Raw genomic sequence first — 18,460 nt, 5'->3', positions numbered from 1 at the left:
TAATTCCATTTAATATAAATCCCTGGTGTGCAATGAGATTGCTTTTGTCTCCTTATGCCTGCTTCCCTTTGGAAGGATGTAAACCAAATTACTGAGGAGTAAATGTCTACTAGGTGCTACAGTACTAGAAAAAGGAAGTAATTCTAATTATATCAACTACTTTGTTTCTAATACGATATTACGCCCAATAATGGAAGTTTACTCACTGATGCCTATGAGTCCAAAGATGGAAAAATAAGGGGAAATGAAACACAAAACAAAGGACAACAATTAGAAAAAATAAGTCTTGAAAATGTTATGAGTGATACAGGGAAATCAGAAAGTGGTTAGAAACAGATGCCCTATTAACAGCTTATGTTACTTAAATCTGAAAACATCACATAACTATTTCATGCTGAAGAATCTATTATTTTACACAAGATACACTACAATCAAGTAAAGGGTTCAGGATCAAAACTATATGGTATGCACTTATTCACAATGGTGGATTGTGGCTCCCAAGTTTGTGGGGTAGTAAAATCTCCTTTGGATTTTAGTATGAACTAATAGGTTGCTGAAATGATTTCAGGGCTGGGTTCAGAATCTTTAATATTGCCTTTAAATGAGAAAAGTCACACTGGAAGAAAGCGTTGATAGTATGCTCCTGTCTTGCTTGTTTAGTTAACCCCAAGAGAGAATTCCAGAATAGATCAACAATTAAACACTCAGCACCTGAACTTAGAACATTTCATGTGTATGCAATAGTCTTCACTGAGTCTCCCTCAGCCACATTCTCCTTCTCAAAACTATTTCACATCTATTACTGATTTTTTTTGCACCCAAGATGTTTGAAAAAGAAATAATTACTTTCTATCCTTCCTTTATGATTACCATTTGAAAACACACACACAAACGAAATGAAAAATCATCCAGACTAAATGACAGCTCTTTGCCAGTTCATGCACTTGTATCCTTTGTCCATCCATGCATTGTGGCGTCTACATATCAGTTATGGTTTCTCCAAGATTACCATTTGAAGAACACACACACACACAAAATGAAAAATCAGTTAGTCCAGGCTAGATGACAGAAATGTTTGCCAATTCATGCAAATGTATCCTTCATCAATCAGTCAAATTACACTTATTATTATTCATGCTTTACATTAATGCTGCTAAGCAAAATCCATACATTAAGCATATGGGCCAGGAAGTCCAAATCTACTGCTTCAAATCATTACTTGTGGGAATGAGGAAACTTCCTGTGTGAGGGTAGTAGTATATCATATCCCAAGAATGAGACAGTAGCAGAAGGCACTGGAGAAAAGGGGTCTCATCCAAAAATTCCAGCAGCCACCTTATGGGAACTTACTGCCCACATCAGCTGAACACGTTTGGTAAACCAGACTCTGTGGTTTGTATGAAGTCTGAAGTTGAGAGTATAGTATCAACAAGCTGGAATACTGCCAGATGACTTCACAGATCAGTCTGGACATCAGAACCCTCAAAGGCCTGAGCCCAGAGTTACTGCCATAGTCTCAGCTGCTTGCCAGTGATAGAAACACTATGGGCTCCTGTTGTTGTGTCTGGCTTTCTCTCTTCTCTGGATTTGATCTTTGACTCAGTTCTGATTATTTGCTGTTGTTGTTAACTGTCTTCGAGTCAATCTTGACCCATGGCGACCCTGTGGATAACATCTCTAAGATTCCCTATGCTCCACTGCTCTGCTTAGTTCCAAATTCATATCCATGATCCCCATCCATCTAATATGCATTCTTCCTCTCCTTCAATTTCCCTCCAACATTCCTAGAATAACAGTCTCTTCCAGTGAGTCATGCCTTCTCATGACGTGGCCGAAGTATGAAAGCTTCAGTTTAATCATGTTGGCTTTCAGAGAAATTTCAGGCTTAATCTGCTTTAGGACCTGTTTGTGTGTTTTTTTTGGCTGTCCATGGTAACCTCAGTACTCTTCTCCTGCACCACATCTCATATATCCCATATATAGTTCTGACAATATCCTTGTCTATATAGGCATCCTGAAGTTTTTCACATTTGACCACATCCCCCTTTCTGTTCCCTGGAGTGACTTACAGATTTGCCAGCTCTCATATCTAGAGTGGGAATGGGGACAGTATGTTCCTTCTGCAACAGCCCCCCTCCCATGCCCACCAAAGACCCCTGCCAATTACCTGAAAACCCTCACAAATACCATTTAAAAAACTGGCACAATTTTAATAATAACTTTGTCTGAAAACAATACTAAAAGACCCCAAAATGTCCTTACCTAGGGCCTAACACTGGTTACAGGCTAGTAACTGACATTCTGGACCAGTGATCAGTGAGTAGTTCTGTGAGCCAAAAACCCCAATCAACCTGTTTATGCTGCTTATGTACATGCATTTGTATATGTCTCCATATACAGCCTCCCCTCCACCCGTACAAGACAATGCATAGAAGGACTTTACGTTAGAGGAACATTTTCCTTGGATTCAGATTCATGTACTCTCGTTCATTAGACATTTTTAAAGCAGAGACTAAATGACCACCTATAAGAAATGCTGTAGCATAAGATGACCCTTGAGGTCCCTGCAAATTCCATGAATCTGACCAAACGTTACGTTTTCTCTCTTTCAGTATTCCTTTGACATAAAAAGGGTAAAACAAAACACACACATTGAACTTATGTAAAATAAAATTCACAAATATGTTTGAGAAACATGTAGTGTTTGACTGCATTGATCTGAGTACCCAAATCTATATTCCTCTCATTTCTGTAAACTAAAAAAGTTTACAGTTTAATTTCTGCAAACTAAACCCCCCCCCTGTCCCCTTTTAAAAAAAAATTCAAGCATTACTTTGAATGTAGATCATATGCCTGATGTTTAGGAGACTATTAACTGTCTGTTAATTATCCTCTGTTCTTGAAGGAAACATTTTAATTTACATAGCAATAAGAGCTGTAATCTCTGAGGGGGCAAAATTAGACCATGAGTTACTAGCATTTTAAATGGCAAACCTCATTGAGGACTTACATGGTGCTGTCACCGAGTTCTTCATACAGATTATTGGCAGGAGTGCTTGCTGGTTTGCCAGCTGGTAAGGCCATCTGGATTCGAGCTGTTTTAGCACATTCAGCCTGTCTCCTTTGGTGAATTGCACAGAGAAGAAACAAAGAGTGTCAAAAACATGCTTCTCTAATGAAGACTAGGCTGATAACAAATTGTCAATGGAATGAATATCTAATGCAGTTATCACCTCATAACTGGTCACAGTAATAAGACTATTGTGATTATCACATGAAGGATAAAGATGGAAACAAAGTAGATTGCTCCCATCCATATCCTATCCTATTTGGGCGATTGGGGGAAAATTATCACACCTTGCATGCTTACCCCATTCTTTTCCTGTCTGTGAAGTGTAATGGACCCCAAATGAGGGGTCCATTACACTTCACGGATGGGGGAAGAATGGGATAAGTGCCTGGGGTGTGATAAGCTTTCCCCCAATTGCCCAAATAGGATGGGGTAAAGACAGGAGCAATCTGCTTTACTCCTGTCCTTATCCTCCATGTGATAATCTTCTATGATCTCAAAACATCACAACAGAAATACAACAGAAAAAGAAAATCTGAGTCCTTATTTGATTCCATTTACTTCATACCCTACAATAAAACTCCCCCTTTCACTCTTTCCATACAAGTCTGAAGAGCAGAATCATCAGCTTCAGTTTACTGAAATGAATTCCTGAGAAGCCTAAATACAAATATAAAATATGCATTATTTTCAGTAGAACTCATTTCTAAGTTCTTAAGAAAAGATCCCGCATCTGTGTTACAGAGCAGATAACACTAGATTATCTCAGCATGTACTCTTACCCTAACAATCTACATGTTGATTACTCTGTGTTAACGATAATGCACTGAGATTTACTTATAATGTGATTATACTATCAGATGGTTCTTCTACCTGTCATTCATATTCTCAGACTTTCATAAGAAACTGTTCCCTTCCTGCACATATACACACATATTCCACAAAGTAAAACATAACATACAAGATTTAGTGGTTGTCATATAAAATACATTCAGCTGCATTTGCAGAAAATGTAACTCTTTCCAGCCTCCAATCACTGAGACACACAAGTTACTTAAATGGATATTGGCCTTGGTATGTTACTTGCTATCTCAGCTTTGGGGAAGTTAGCAGATCTATGGTGTTAGTTCTAATGCACTAAACCTGCCTTTGAAGAAACCTCAGCATTTTTATCTAACAAGTCAGAACATATAAACTACCAGCAATATATGCATTCCTCTTGAACATCATATTTTTCATTTCCAAAATGTTCCAAAGCAAAACCTCACTTCAGTCAGTACCTTTTATATGCAAAGTGTTGGAAACAAGATGCTAGTAAGACATACTTACTCTTTAAATCTGTTTTGTAATGCATAATGGTAAAACAGGGGAAAAAAGTTGTGAGTTCACTTGGAAAAATAATTCAAAAATGTGATTTTAAAAAACACTTAAAAGGTATTAAACTTAATCACAGCACTAATCAAGCAACACATTTTATAAACAATTATTTTATGTTACTTATAAAAGCCACTGGTGGCAGACATCAACTTAGAAAAGGCTTTTCTTCCTTCACAGAGGAAGAGCAAATGCTTCTTCTAAGACAGTCATCTTAGAACTGCTAAATCATCATTAAAAAGCGTACAGGGTTATATATTTTTCTTTAATATTACAATATGGGAATGCATGCACTTTTATTATATCGAAACAATTATAATGTATAATACATTTTAAATGTACATTGTTACATTTGAATGTACATTTATACTTTTTAAATGCATTAACCCTTAATGGACTGACAGACCACACAGTTCATAAAACAGACAGTGGCCTCTAAGTTCTCCAAAGAGAATTATGGAATCCTAGTTCTCAGACATACATACTGAGCCTGACTACTGAGTTCAGGTGAAGCTATCTAAACCTTAGTTATGATTTTAAAAGTCAGGACACCAAATAATAAAGTATGCCTTATAATTTCCTCATGAATTCAAATTATACATACAATATTAAAGATATTTTAATGGTAACAACAACAACAAAATATTGGGGCTATTCTAAGTTTTGGGGTCCATTACAAATGTTTAAACCTCCTGTGAATAACTAATACTCTTTGGTTCATAATTACTTTCTTCTTTGGAATAGATACTAAAATTCTCAACATAACACTTAATAGAAAAGAGAAATGATAATTTCTTAGATTATTTACAAGCAGAATCTAAGCATTACTACAGCAATGCTAATTTACAAAGGAAGTAAACCACCCAAAATACATTTAACTTTCCTGTTCTTTTTTAAAAATCTGCAAAAAAATTATTGAATAGTAAGATGACCATTGGTCTAGAAAATATTTAAAATATTGCTGTGACACACAATAAAGTTGTGATATAAAACAAGTCTTAATGTTCCCATTTTATGCACAACAACAATGACAGTTATGTTCATTTGTTTTGTTTTTTTGTTTTTTTAATTTATATACCGCTATTCCAAAAATCATAGCGGTGAACAGCAAGTAAGCTAATTAGCAAGTAAGCTAATTTGCCCCCAACAGTCTGGGCACTCATTTTAGTGACCTCGGAAGGATGCAAGCCTGAGTCGAGCTTGGGCCCTTTTGCTGGTCTTGAACTCGCAACCTTGTGGTTTTGAGTGAATGGCTGCAGTACAGGCATTTAACCACTGCTTTAATCTCTGCACTAAATAGCAAACTTCAATAATTATTTGGCCATCTGTAATATCTGATTATATTAAAGACATCAGAGGAGACAGAAGGGGGCAGAGAGACCCATTTTGTATCCTTTAAGTATTGACCATGGACCATGCATGCATAAGAGTATTTTCAGAATTCTTAATTGCATCTGAGAAAAAGAACAGTTTAGATATTCTACAGCACATAAAGCTCTTTTGTGTATTTATGTCTAAATGCAAAAGGCTTCACCACTTTGGATAGCAACTTTACGATTTGGACTAAACCCCTGAGCAGACTGATCATTCACAGAGAAGCTGCCCACCACCATTTTAGTTGAATGGCTTATGGTACTGCATAAGGTGCTTGTATTGGCCACATTCCTCAGCTGAAGTATCAGTGACTGAGTCTGAAGGGGGGCATCTTCATCATGCATACAATTTCCATAGTTGTTCTACTAGTGTGCCTTCAAGTTCTTTTTGATTTATGGTGACCCTGAAGCAAACATATAATGGAGTTTTCTTGACAGAATTTGTTCAGCGGTGGTGGCTGGTGTGTCTGTGTCAGTTGCCTTTGCTTTCCATAGAGGGACAAAAATCATAGTTTTGTCATTTTGTGATATTGCAGTCCTTATGAAAGATGGCCATCTTTACACCCAGCCAATTCGGGTACAGTCAGTCCTCCATATCCACAGATTTTTCATCCACAGATTCAAGCATCCACAATTTGAAAATATATTAAAAATATACAAATTCCCAAAAGCAAACCTTGATTTTATCATTTTATACAAGGGGCACCATCATTCTGTGCTGCTGTATTTAATGGGACTTGAGCATCCATGGATTTTGGTATCCTTGGTGGGTCCTAGAACCTAATCCCAGTGGATACCAAAGGCCTACTGCACATTGTTAGAGGTATGACAGCTAGAAATATACAAATTTGAATGCACCTTTGTCAAATCCTTTCTCTCTAAAAGGGATGGACAACTTCCACATTTTGGAGGACCACATTCACTCTCTGGAAAATCTGGGACCTGCACCATTTTTACACACCCTTCCATTCCTCCCAGGCTTTGGTAAAAATGGGTCTTCCACTGCTGGAAACCTCTGAATCACAACTGGAGACTCCCCATAACACTCCCCTGCCAAATATCTTCTGTTCACCCTTGGTTTAAAAAAAAGCAACCTTCCACACCTTCAACAGATCAAGGGAATGTGAAAACTGGAGAAGAATAAAAGGCTGACCATCGATGCTGACGGTGTAATTTTCAAAAACAGGAACATAAAGAGTTGCTTTTTTAAAAAAAATTATGAATTGAATTTTTGGTACCATAACTCAAATAAAGTATATATTAAATATAGCTCTAATAAAGTATAGTAAATATAATTGATGTGGACTAAGCCAGTTTGCTCAATCAGCAAGATACGCTACTGATGCCAAAGTGGTATAGTCCTGAAATGCGTATGCCAGAAAGAATCCTGAAAATATACAAAATGTAACCAACCTTGATACTGCAGTATCTTTCTGAACAGTATGTAATGTACACAATAAAGTACAGCTGGCATACTTACTGTCTGTAGCTGACTATAACTATTAAAATAGCAGGCATGCAGCAAAGGATTATGATGACTGCCAGAGCCAGCAATGCCCCTTCTGTGTAGCCCACAGCTTGTGCCTGTTTCTTGACATTGGCCACCACGTCAGGAGTGCGGATTTGCAGAATACGTCCTCCTTGGCCGAGATATGGCTGAAATTCTTTATTGATATCTAGAAGCTTGCCATCTAGGAATCTTTAATAATAAATAATTGAGAAAGATAATAAGTATAGAAACAAGATCAAACTGGTCCCTACTCCTATTTTGAATGTAAATATTATTTAATTGCAATATTTGCTAATTATTAAAATATATGAATAGTTTAATTTCTCCCAGGTTTTGTTTTGTTTTTCTTGATAATTTTCTTCTTGCTGCCTCTGGGTTTCCTTAGGTCTCTCTGCCATTTAATCTAATGAGCTGCAGTGACCCACATGGCTTTTATTTATAGATGAAGAATCTGTAGTGTTGTTTCATTAGAGAGAGCATGGTGACACCACTGCAAAATCATGTACATCACTACTGTTAAACAAACCACATTGAGCACAAAGAATGAAGACTAAAATAGAGTCAGGACACAGCAGCCACATATTAAGCCACATCTAAATAAATCAACCATGACCACAACAAGTATTTTAAAAAAGGAGACACACTCCTATACGCAACAGAATTATCCCAGCCATTCAGCATGCATAGTAAACATAAATATACTGAAAAACATAAAACTGATGCTGTTTTTGACACACAAGTTTGTTGGTTTTTAAAGAAGACTCAAATTACTATCCTTCCTGAACTACATTACCAATGAAAAAATAAGGGATAATGCAAGATAAAAGCTTCCAAACATATGCTAGACACTGTACGCTAAATGATGCTTGTGTGCTGGATGTAATTTGTACTGGAGAAGAATGTAAAGATATTTCACTTTGCTAGCATATACTTCTGGGAGGTGTTATACTGCCCCTGTTAAAAAAATCCGTAAGCATTTTCTCTACAAACCTCTATTTTAAGATTTTTATAACTGAACCATGCATATTCCACTGCAAATGAACCTGGCATACTGTACAAAATGAGACAAGGGAACTTTTTATTGTTTAAACACAAGCCATTTTAAAGGCAGTATGCTAGAGATTTCATCTTTCCCTTTTTGTTCTCATAAAGAATAATAGTTTTTTTTAAATGACTTAATATACTTTTTTTCTTGATACTTGTAACAGAATAGCAATGTAGCATGCAATGGGAATAAGACCAACAATAACTTACATCTTTAGTTCCAATTCACAGTTATACTATTAATGTTAAACATTGAAAGATTCTTCACACTTACTTGGGGAAAAAAGTGAATCCAATGGAATTTCAAGTTATGTTTGTGTAGAGTCATCAGCCATGAACAGATAAAATTATGAGGGTTCACTCTGTATAAACACTTGAATTGATGGGATGTGCAAATAATCACTCAAAGCATAGTGTTTACAGACTAAAAATATACCAATGCAGGTAACCAACATTATTGTTACCCGTTTCTATCAAGATGTGCAGCACACATCTGGAAGCCTACAACTGAAAGCCCAAATAAAGCCCATTTCTACGCTCTACATGGGAAAAGGAAATTACCATTGAAGTATGCTGTATATCAGAGTCTTTCTTATTCTCCAAGACCCAGGGCAATTAGAAAAAAATGGCTAACTTCTGTCCAAATGGTATAGTAACTTGGCTGGACAGTATTCCTGTTTTACCAGAAATACTGCCTGAAAATATGATCTTTCCCTTGTTGAATAGCTTTCCTCCCCAATAGGATTTATTTATTTATTTATTTATTTATTTAATTTTTATGCCACCTATCTCCCCGAAGGGATCCAAAGCAGATCACAGATTCAAAAAGCATTGTAATAAAATGTAAAACAATTAGATTTACATAAAACAATATAAAATTACATTAAAAATAAAATGGAAGTTCAAAAGCAAAACACATGCTCAATATAAAAACTATTGTGGTGTTCTTATATTTTAAATGCTTGCTTAAATAAAAACGTCTTGGCCTGCCGTCAAAAAACAAGCAGGGAGGGGGCCAATTGAGCTTCCCATGGAAGGGAGTTCCACAAGGTGGGAGCAGCCACCAAGGAGGCTCTCTCTCTCGTATCCTCACCAAGCAAGTCTGGGATGGTGGTGGGACTGAGAGAAAGCCTTTCCCTGACAATCTTAGTGTTCTGGTCGGTTCATATGGGGAGATACAGTTCTTTGTCTGGACCCAAGCCATATAGGGCTTTACAGGTCATGACCAGCACTTTAAATTGTGCCCAGAAACAAACCAGTAGCCAGTGAAGCTGTTCCAACAAGGGAGTTATATGCTCCCTATAACTGGCTCCAGTCAGTATTCTGGCTGTAGCATTCTGGACCCACTGAGGTTTCTGAACAGTTTCCAAAGTCAGGCCCACGTACAGTGCATTACAGTAGTCCAAAATGGGATGTAAACATGGTTTGTTCACCATAGATAGATCTGGCATCTCAAGAAAGGGGAGCAGCTGGCACTTTTGGCCACTGCTGAGACCTGAGCATCCAGGCTCAGAGTAGAGTCCAACAGCACACCCAAGCTGCAAATCTGAGACTTCAGGGGGGAGTGTAACCTCATCCAGAAATGGCAAGGGCCCTATTCCCTGATCTGCCTTACAACTGACCAGGAGCACCTGATCGTTCCCCTTATTAATCTTGGAAGAAACAGGACACAAATATGTATCAGTATGTTCATTTATACCATCACACAATCACATTTTGACAAAATGGTCAAAAATAAATATTGTTTGCCTAGATCATAACTGAAATCCATTGTTTAATCGGGATTTCCAGTTCTACATTGCATGCAAATGCTGGTTTCCCTAAACCATAGTTTGCCTAAGACCAGGTAGTAATAGAAGAAATAGGAACATATGAAGAAAGGAGGAAAAAATGCAAGCCTAAAGGTAATTCACAACAGCTTGACATTTTGTCTGGAGCAATCTGTTGTGTGTTGCAGCACAATGGATGCCAAAAAGTAACAGAAGCAAAAACTGAGAAAATTCAATTTATTTCAAAGGAATTTGCTGCCAAATAAGGACTAATTCAACATAAGTGTGGTAATGTAAAGCCACCAAGGCCTCACTGGATGTTTATAGTATTGTCCCCAGACGTGAATGTGTCATGAAATTCCTGCTCAACATACCCAAGAACTGAAATACAGTGAATTGCAATCTAAGCAGATGATAGTGACTCTACAAGGAGAGAGAGCCTTCCAGAAAAATGTTTCTTTCCTATGACTGGGGTGCAGGGGAGACATGGCTTCTACGTTCTAAGAGTTTCTGATCAAAATATTTCCCTGAAATTAAAAAAAACAACAACACTGTGATACATAACTATAAAATCCTGTTGCCACTAATAAGGTTTCTTGTGAAAATACATTGGGTTTTGGAATTCTCTTTCACCTTATAAACCCCCTCTTGCAGTGCCAGGATCTTCCCTCCTTCTTATGTCAGTCACTACACCAAATAATGTTATTTCATGATGGCTTCACTGTAGTACTTCCATGTCTGATCACCATGTTAAGGAGACACCCTTATCATAAATAAACACATGCATGAACCAAATGCAGGTGTATCTGGCCCATATGTTTCTTGTAAAATACTTGTAGGTATTAACATTAAACTGAATGGCTTTTCACAGTGGACAAGCTTGGTCATCCGTATTTACCAAGAGAATGTTCACATTAGCTCAAAGACTACAGAAAAAGGACAAATTATTATGTAACTGTTATTACGCTTAAAAGATCCTTTCCACAAGGTAATACTTTGGATGGGAAGGTCAGAGAGGATGCCAAGGAGAGAGAGAGAGACTGAGAGAAGAGGTGGCTGAGGAACCTTACTTATCCTTCCAAGGGACCATGAACACAACCTCAGAACTCATCTTGAAAGTGTTGTGGGCAAGAAGGGTCCCTGAGACTCCTTCAGAGGTTTTCGCCAGAGGATTAGGAGAAGGAAAGAACTAGCTGGAGTTGCTTTTGAGATTAGGATAAGCATCAGAGTTTATCTGAACTAACTCTCTGGAGGTTCCCTGTCACAAGCTAAAACCTGTTAATGCTTCACTGTGAAACTCTCACTTCATTTTTCTCCTTTACTTTGCTAAGCTGACACTCATTCACCTCTACCCCAAAGCCAAGGAAGTATTCCCTAGGATTTTACTGATTAAAATTTTGAAAAGCTTTAGAAGAGGGGAAAAAAACAAGCTGACTTTGCAAGCAGAAGAAACATTTTAATTAGGCTGCTTCTAAGCCTGTGTTAATCGGTAGCTGTTCAAAACAAGAAACTGCACACTTTCTTCACATTTTCATTTTAACCTTCCTTATTACAAAGTCTGTATTTTAAATCAAGATATAATTATATAAGATGGTACCTTGGCCCATTTTTTAAAATATGCTAAATCTCTAAAATCTACAATGGATTGGTCTTGTATTAATGAAGAAAAACAGCAGCTGCTAGTTGTAATTAAAGATACTTAATTTTGTTTTTCTTGTTTAGAATACCATCCTGGAGCTGCTTACTTGATAATAAGTCCAAGTAAACATGTATGTGATCGAGCTGTTGGCCATTTAGTAGTTAAGTTGTTGGTAGTACCACTGGCCAAACAAGGGAAGGAGTACTCCCCAATGCTCATATTAGTGTATCACCAATACAGCTTTTTTAGCATCTGATAAACTAGGCTATTGTTAAAAACACGTTTGTTCTACTTTGGGCCCATTGTGCCAGGTAGATCCGGGGAGATCCAATAATGCATTCGAAAATGCAATACCGAATCTGACCTGAATTGATGTTCCCACTATGTTTACCCCGAGCAAATCTCTCTGGTGCAATTTAACCCTCTTAGAATTCACACTGACCAAACAATTCAAAATCGATCCTCTGTATGGATCACATTTGATCATGGCCCCATTCATACTGCGGTAAAAGACATGGAGGGAACTGGGATGATACGGATGCCCCTCCCCCGAATCGCTCCGTTAGCAAGTGCCCACTACAAATTGAAATCGAATGCATTTTGACAGAAATCGAATGCATTCTGTAGATTGGCCGCTGCCAATCAAGCTATCGTCATGGTGACGTTTGCAGGGCATCGGGGGAAGTGTCCTCCCTTTTTAAAGAGCCAGGCACAGGGGTTTCAGCGGCTGAAGCAGGGAGAGAGATGCCTCTCTCTCTCTCTCTCTCTCTTTTAATAAACCTGTGGGCTTTTGGGTCAGATCTGCCCCTGTCCCAGGCAGAGGATGGGATTGCCATGCCTTTTTTTTTTTTTGCTTTTAAAAGCAACATTAGCTTTCCCTTTGCTTCCCTTGCTGTATCTGCTCAAGAAGACAAATCATTCGCATGTTCGCTCAAAAAAAATTGGTAAAAATGTAACATTGATTGTTTGCAACATTTGTAGCTTCTCCCTCTGCAGAAAGCAAGTGCAAGCCTGGCTCCATCTGCCTCTGGAATATAAACCATGCGCATGTGCGCTCAAAAAAAATGGTTAAAAATGAAACATACATTCTGGAATAGAAACCATGCGCATGTGCGCTCAAAAAAAAATGGTAAAAAATGAAACATACATTCTGGAATAGAAATTGTTTGCATTTGAAAAGGGGGGGGGGAGTTTGCCTGACATGAGCTCCGTTCATCCTCCTGCAAGGGAAGGAATGCCCAGCGACAGAGGACTTTGGGCAGGGGATGCAGGGAAAAGAGGCTCCTAAAGAATGCCTTCCCTTGCTCCCTTCTGCCCAGGGCTCTTTCCTCCTCCCCCTCCCCTCCGATGAGGGGAGGAAATGCCTTGCCCTTTGCCCACCCTCTGACCTAAATCCCTCCCTCAATTTGCCTCGATCGTGATCGAGGCCAAAGTTCTCATTCCCAGGACCCGGGGTTTTTAAAAAGAAACGGTATTTGCGCCGATTTCAAAAGAACCGCGCTAGGGGCCATTTAACACGGAACGGGTGTGCAAGCCCCGGATTCGCTTGTGTGAGATTCGGGGTGAGTAGGAACTTCACGTGATTGAATCGGTTTCAAAACCGATTTTTTTGGTAATGTGAATGGGCCCCATGTTTGAGTCTTTTTTGTTGTTGTTCTGTCAATTAAATGATGCACATCTATGTCATTCCACTTCTGTTATCATCATTGTCCTCCGAGTGTTAATTCCTCCCTCTTCCTGGCTACCATATCACTCTGCTATTTCTGCCCAGGAACAGTGTCTAAAATGTCCTCCATTTTGAGCAGGACTAAGAAGCACACATTCCATATTTATATGAGCTTTTATTGGGGCATGTCCTCCACTGCCCCCCGGCAGAGACAACGTTTATCTGGTTACCCAGATGAGGACAGAGTGACTAGAGCATCCTCATTTCTCAGGACCTGTCCTCCATTTCATCCTCCTGTCTAGAAAAAATGTCCAGATGCTGTCCCTTTGGAGCCTGACTGAGAAGCATGCATTCTATGAGTGCTTTTAGCTTTTATTTGGGCATGTCCTCCATTTTGCTGTGCCTTATTCCTCCTTGGTGGTGACAGGATCTGGGATGGTGATGATGATGATGATGATGATGGGGAACCGTTTCTTTCCACTCCGCAACCCTGAGCTGTCACCTCTGCCCACTTGGAAGGGCTTTTTGTGTGTGTGTGTCTGGGGTTGTGAACTGACATGGTGTGGGTATGTCTGTGTGTGGGGGACAGGGAGAGGCTCTCATGTCAAATAAACAAGTGATGGGGTGTGTGGGTGTGTATTGTGGGGGTGATGTGGTGGAAATGTGAGAAGAGGTGTGTGAGAGGCACAAAAGGAAGCAAAAGCAGTGCCAAACAATAGAGAGAAAAGGCAAAAAGGAAAGGCTGGGCATGGCAGGAGCCCTTGCTACTGCTGGTTGAGCTCCCTGGCTCTGTCTGTCTGTCTGTCTGTTTCCTCCTTTGGGAAGAAGAGGAGGAGAAAGAGAAGACCCCATAGAACTGGCAGAAGTGAGAGCATCTGATCTCCTTCGAGCCCCTGGGAGGGATGGGGGGGCACCAAGGCTGGCTGGTGAAGGCTCTTCCATCCATCCCTTCCTCCTTCCGTTCTTTCTCCTCCCTCCTCTTTCCTTCCAGCCCTCCCTACCCATCCACTCCTCCTTGCAATGACATAGTTGAGGAACACAAAAACAGCAATAAATGGAAACAGCAGAGTTATATGGTAGCCAGTGGGAGGGAGGAATTAACACTCAGAGAATGAATCACACCACTTGAAAGTCACGCAAACGCAATGGATCACACAGTCTGTCAAAAAAATAAATTAATTAAAAAACCCCACATGTTCCCAAAAGATACTCCCTTCCCTGGCTTTGGTGAGGTCTGAACATCTAGCAATGGCATCATTGGGGGAAAAGAGCAGAAAAGAAAAATAGCTGAGTGCTTGTTTAAAGGATACATCAGTGGGAAATTTGAATACATTCAGAGCTGGCAACTAATTGCAAGTACAAAAATGGTGTTTGCCACTTTGTAGATGGGATAGGCATGTTCTGCCCCCTCTGCCCATTGATCTTCCCTTCAGGAAGCCCTGAATTTGCTTGGGAGCAAGTTCCCATTGGCAGCACCCTGATAAAACCCGTTTTTTGGGAGGAAAGAAACAGGGAAAAACTCAATATCTGAAAAGTCATGTTAAAGGGGATTTGACATGGGCCCACTCCAATTTGGGTTAGAAAACCCCCATTCAAGTGTGAGCAACCCTTATTTAAATTGATTTGCAAATCAGTTTATAACGTAGTGTGAATGGCCCCAATGTATTGTTTAGGCTGAAAGCCTGAGCATGCCTTCTCAGAAGTGAGCCCAATTGAAATTGAGAAGACTTTTAATCATTATCTAGTTACTTAGAATCATAGAATCATAGAGTTGAAAGAGACCACCAGGGCCATCTAGTCCAACCCCCTGCCATGCAGGAACACAATTGTTAGGCTACTTATTAGACTACAAACTCACATTTCCCTTGAAAATGAAATGAAACTGTTGGGGTTTGGCTGCTCAATAATAAATGGAATGCTAGCATTTGGGAGAATATTTTTAGTTATTTCTCTCCCCTTTAGTTATGCTGCATAGGAAATAATGGAGGGATAATAAAGATGGGATAAATTGTCAAAGTTCAAAAGCAAAACATGGCTGTCAGCATGTAACTGTAAAGTGTTAGAAAAGAGTTGCCCCTGAAGCTTTTCTTGTCTTGAGCAATTAATGTATGTGACATTTTAAACAATAATTATGGTGCTATATGGTCATAGGGCATTCCTGATTCTACTTACAGAAAGTGATTTGCACTATTGCACAGGTGAGGCTTTACTGTTCCATTGTTATGTCAGAAACTAGCTGTACTCAGATTTTCTGAAAGAGGTTAAAATGCAATGGACTCTTGGTATCTAGTGGAATTTGGTTCAACGGTCCCCTGTGAACATCAAAATCCATGGATGTTCAAGTTCCATTATATAAAGATATAGTTAAATAGTGTCCCTTATATAAAATGTCACAATTAAGGTTTGCTTTTTTGGAATTTTCTTTTGAATATTTTGAAGCCATGGATGGTTGACTGTGGATGAAGAATCTATCGATATGGAAGGTCGGTTGTAATGAATGAGCAGAGAGACCAGGCTAGGCTTTTGCTTCATCACTGTTCTGTATTTTATCTCCTTTTTTCTGTTCCCACTCACCCTTGACAATATAGGAACCAGTGTTATGGGCTTGTGCTCAGCCATTGTACAATAGTGAATTAGAAAATGGAAATTCAAAAACTTGTATCATGATGTATAAGCTAGCAGTTTACCTGACTGCCTGAAACAACACAAGGCTGGCTAAAATGTTCATTGGTATAATCACCTTGCCTAAAAATATTGCACTGGCACAATGCAGATTTAAATGACTTGCCACGCGTGCATCTAGCTCCTGTTTGAAGTGATAGCTGTGGCAATGAAACTGATAATGTCCAAACTACTTATTGTAAATGCAATGGAATGCAGGTTGTTCTTTCTTTTGTTATTTTGGGGGTGGGAACAATAACCAAGAGGTTAGGAGCAATAAAGGAAAGTTAATGTTTTCTTGTTTTTTCTTCTTTGTAGGGACATTTGTCACTGTCATTCTGTATACTTGCTACCTGTCTATATTATATTGGATTGCAAAGTGAATTTCTCACTCTCTTGTCCAGTAACTATTTCTAACCTCTCTCTCCATCCATCAATGTGGCTATGTACTGCACTCTTCAACATCCATTTGCTTTTCTATCTCACTTGTGCTGTAATTCATCTACACGTAGTTCGGAACGCAGGGGAATAAGATCCCTCCACTGAATCACAATTCATGAGCTAGTCCATAGGTATTTGCTTCTTGGACACATGACTGACAGAGTGTCTCATTCCATCACAGAGTTCTGTGGACTGGTTCTCCTTAGAAGATGAGAGGTATAACATGCAAAGCAGTAGCAGACATCAATACATTTGGAGAAAGAATAATTATACCCCTCTCCCATAGATACAGAGCAACAGATGTAATAGGCCAGGGAACTGGGCTAAAAAAAGTAAGGAGTCTTTACAAATGATGATAGAACATTGATGTTTGCAGTGAACATTATATACCGTATTTTCCGGCATATAAGACGACTGGGCGTATAAGACGACCCCCAACTTTTCCAGTTAAAATATAGAGTTTGGGACATACTCGCCATATAAGACTACCCCTCTTCCAATGCACACCAAATAAAAAATTTTAAAAATCAGATTTGATTTCAATATGGTAATTTTAATTCAAATGCTTATGACATGCAGGGACTTAGCAGGAAACCTTGTTGTATACAAAGCTTGCTTGGACTGGTCAGCTCTCCCTGCCTGCCCAGCCCTCCCTGTCTCCAAGACTATCAGAGTGGTAGCTGCCCACGGCCGTTTTTGAGCTCCCCCCACCATATGCAGCAACCTCAGATTATCCAGTCTTGCCCTATAAGGCGACACCAGGCGTATAAGATGACCCCTGACTTTTGAGAAGATTTTCCTGGGTTAAAAAGTAGTCTTATACGCCAGAAAATACAGTATTTGTTCTAAATTCCAGGAAAAGTTTGTGAATTCCTAAAAATGGAGAAACACTTATCTAAACGTTACCCGTTACTGTGTACGTTCAAAATGTTGATTAGGCAGATATATAGGGACAACACTTTGAACGCAACATTTATCTAGGATTCTCAGCATTCATATGGGTGAAGATCAATAATCATGGACATCCACTGTACCCAGTGTTAATTTATATGACCTAGTTTTCAGATGAAGAAGCAAACTTGAGCCCAGTTGTACCATTATATGATGAGGCTAGAGGCAGAGGTGAATGAATGTCCTTTCAAACAAATATTACAAATACAACTAGGTTAGGAGAAATGTTATGTTATAACCTTTCCCCCCGATTTGTGATTTTTTACAGATGAAAGAGCATTCAGTTTCCATCTGTGATGCAATTGTGCCCCCAATTGGTTATAGGACTTGTCTACAGTGCTGAAAAACCCCATATTTGCCCCATAGTCACTGAGATCAATTTATATGACATTCTTGAAGATTTGCAGGGAATGTGGTTAAGAGGGGTTTAGTCCAATTTTAAAAAGCACACCTTTTACCCCGAAATGTCCTAGATAATCCAGATAATCCTGTGTGTGGCCTGTGCTCAGAGGTTGTTTCGGTGTGATATGAGGGGCAGGAGGAATTTTTAGTGGTCAGGGTTGGCAGATTCTGTCAAGCTTAGTAAGTGTTGCTATATTGTTCTTTTTAAATTCAGTATGTTCAGCCGTGAGTTCAGTGGTGAGAGGTTGGATTGGGCCACCCTCCCTCTTCTCCACTCCTGGCTGAGTGTCTCATTTGTTTTTAGTCTTCCTTTTCCTCCCATCATTCAATAGCTGGCTTGCTTACTCATGAGGAGATATCCATACCTACAATCTTTGTAGTTAAATAAAAGATGACCCAAGGCTGATGGTGGGGACATTGGAGGAGAAGAAGGGGGAACATGCTGGATTCCAAGGAAACATCTTCTTTGAATTGCAAATGGACATTAAATTTCCTTGAATTTGAAAATCTACCCCTGACCACATGGTCAAAATGGGAGGTGGCAGCCTGCTTATAGCCCT

General features: G+C 39.2%; 1 protein-coding gene across 2 annotated transcripts in view; it reads right to left on the bottom strand.

Annotated features, from left to right (window-relative positions):
* The window catches only part of PCDH15 (protocadherin related 15), a 648,893-nt gene that overhangs the window by 29,198 nt on the left and 601,235 nt on the right, over window positions 1-18,460 (bottom strand). For both annotated transcript variants that reach the window (XM_042459844.1, XM_042459843.1), the window contains 3 exons: window positions 7,298-7,516; window positions 4,400-4,408; window positions 3,011-3,121 (listed from right to left, as the gene is read on the bottom strand). In XM_042459844.1, the coding sequence (XP_042315778.1) occupies window positions 3,011-3,121; window positions 4,400-4,408; window positions 7,298-7,516 (339 nt within the window). The remainder of the gene's footprint in view (window positions 1-3,010; window positions 3,122-4,399; window positions 4,409-7,297; window positions 7,517-18,460) is intronic.

This window comes from Sceloporus undulatus, chromosome 3 (genome assembly GCF_019175285.1).
Source record: "Sceloporus undulatus isolate JIND9_A2432 ecotype Alabama chromosome 3, SceUnd_v1.1, whole genome shotgun sequence".
Classification (NCBI taxonomy): domain Eukaryota; kingdom Metazoa; phylum Chordata; class Lepidosauria; order Squamata; family Phrynosomatidae; genus Sceloporus; species Sceloporus undulatus.
The sequence above is the reverse complement of the archived record's forward strand: the minus strand, read 5'-3'. Positions and strand labels throughout refer to the sequence as shown.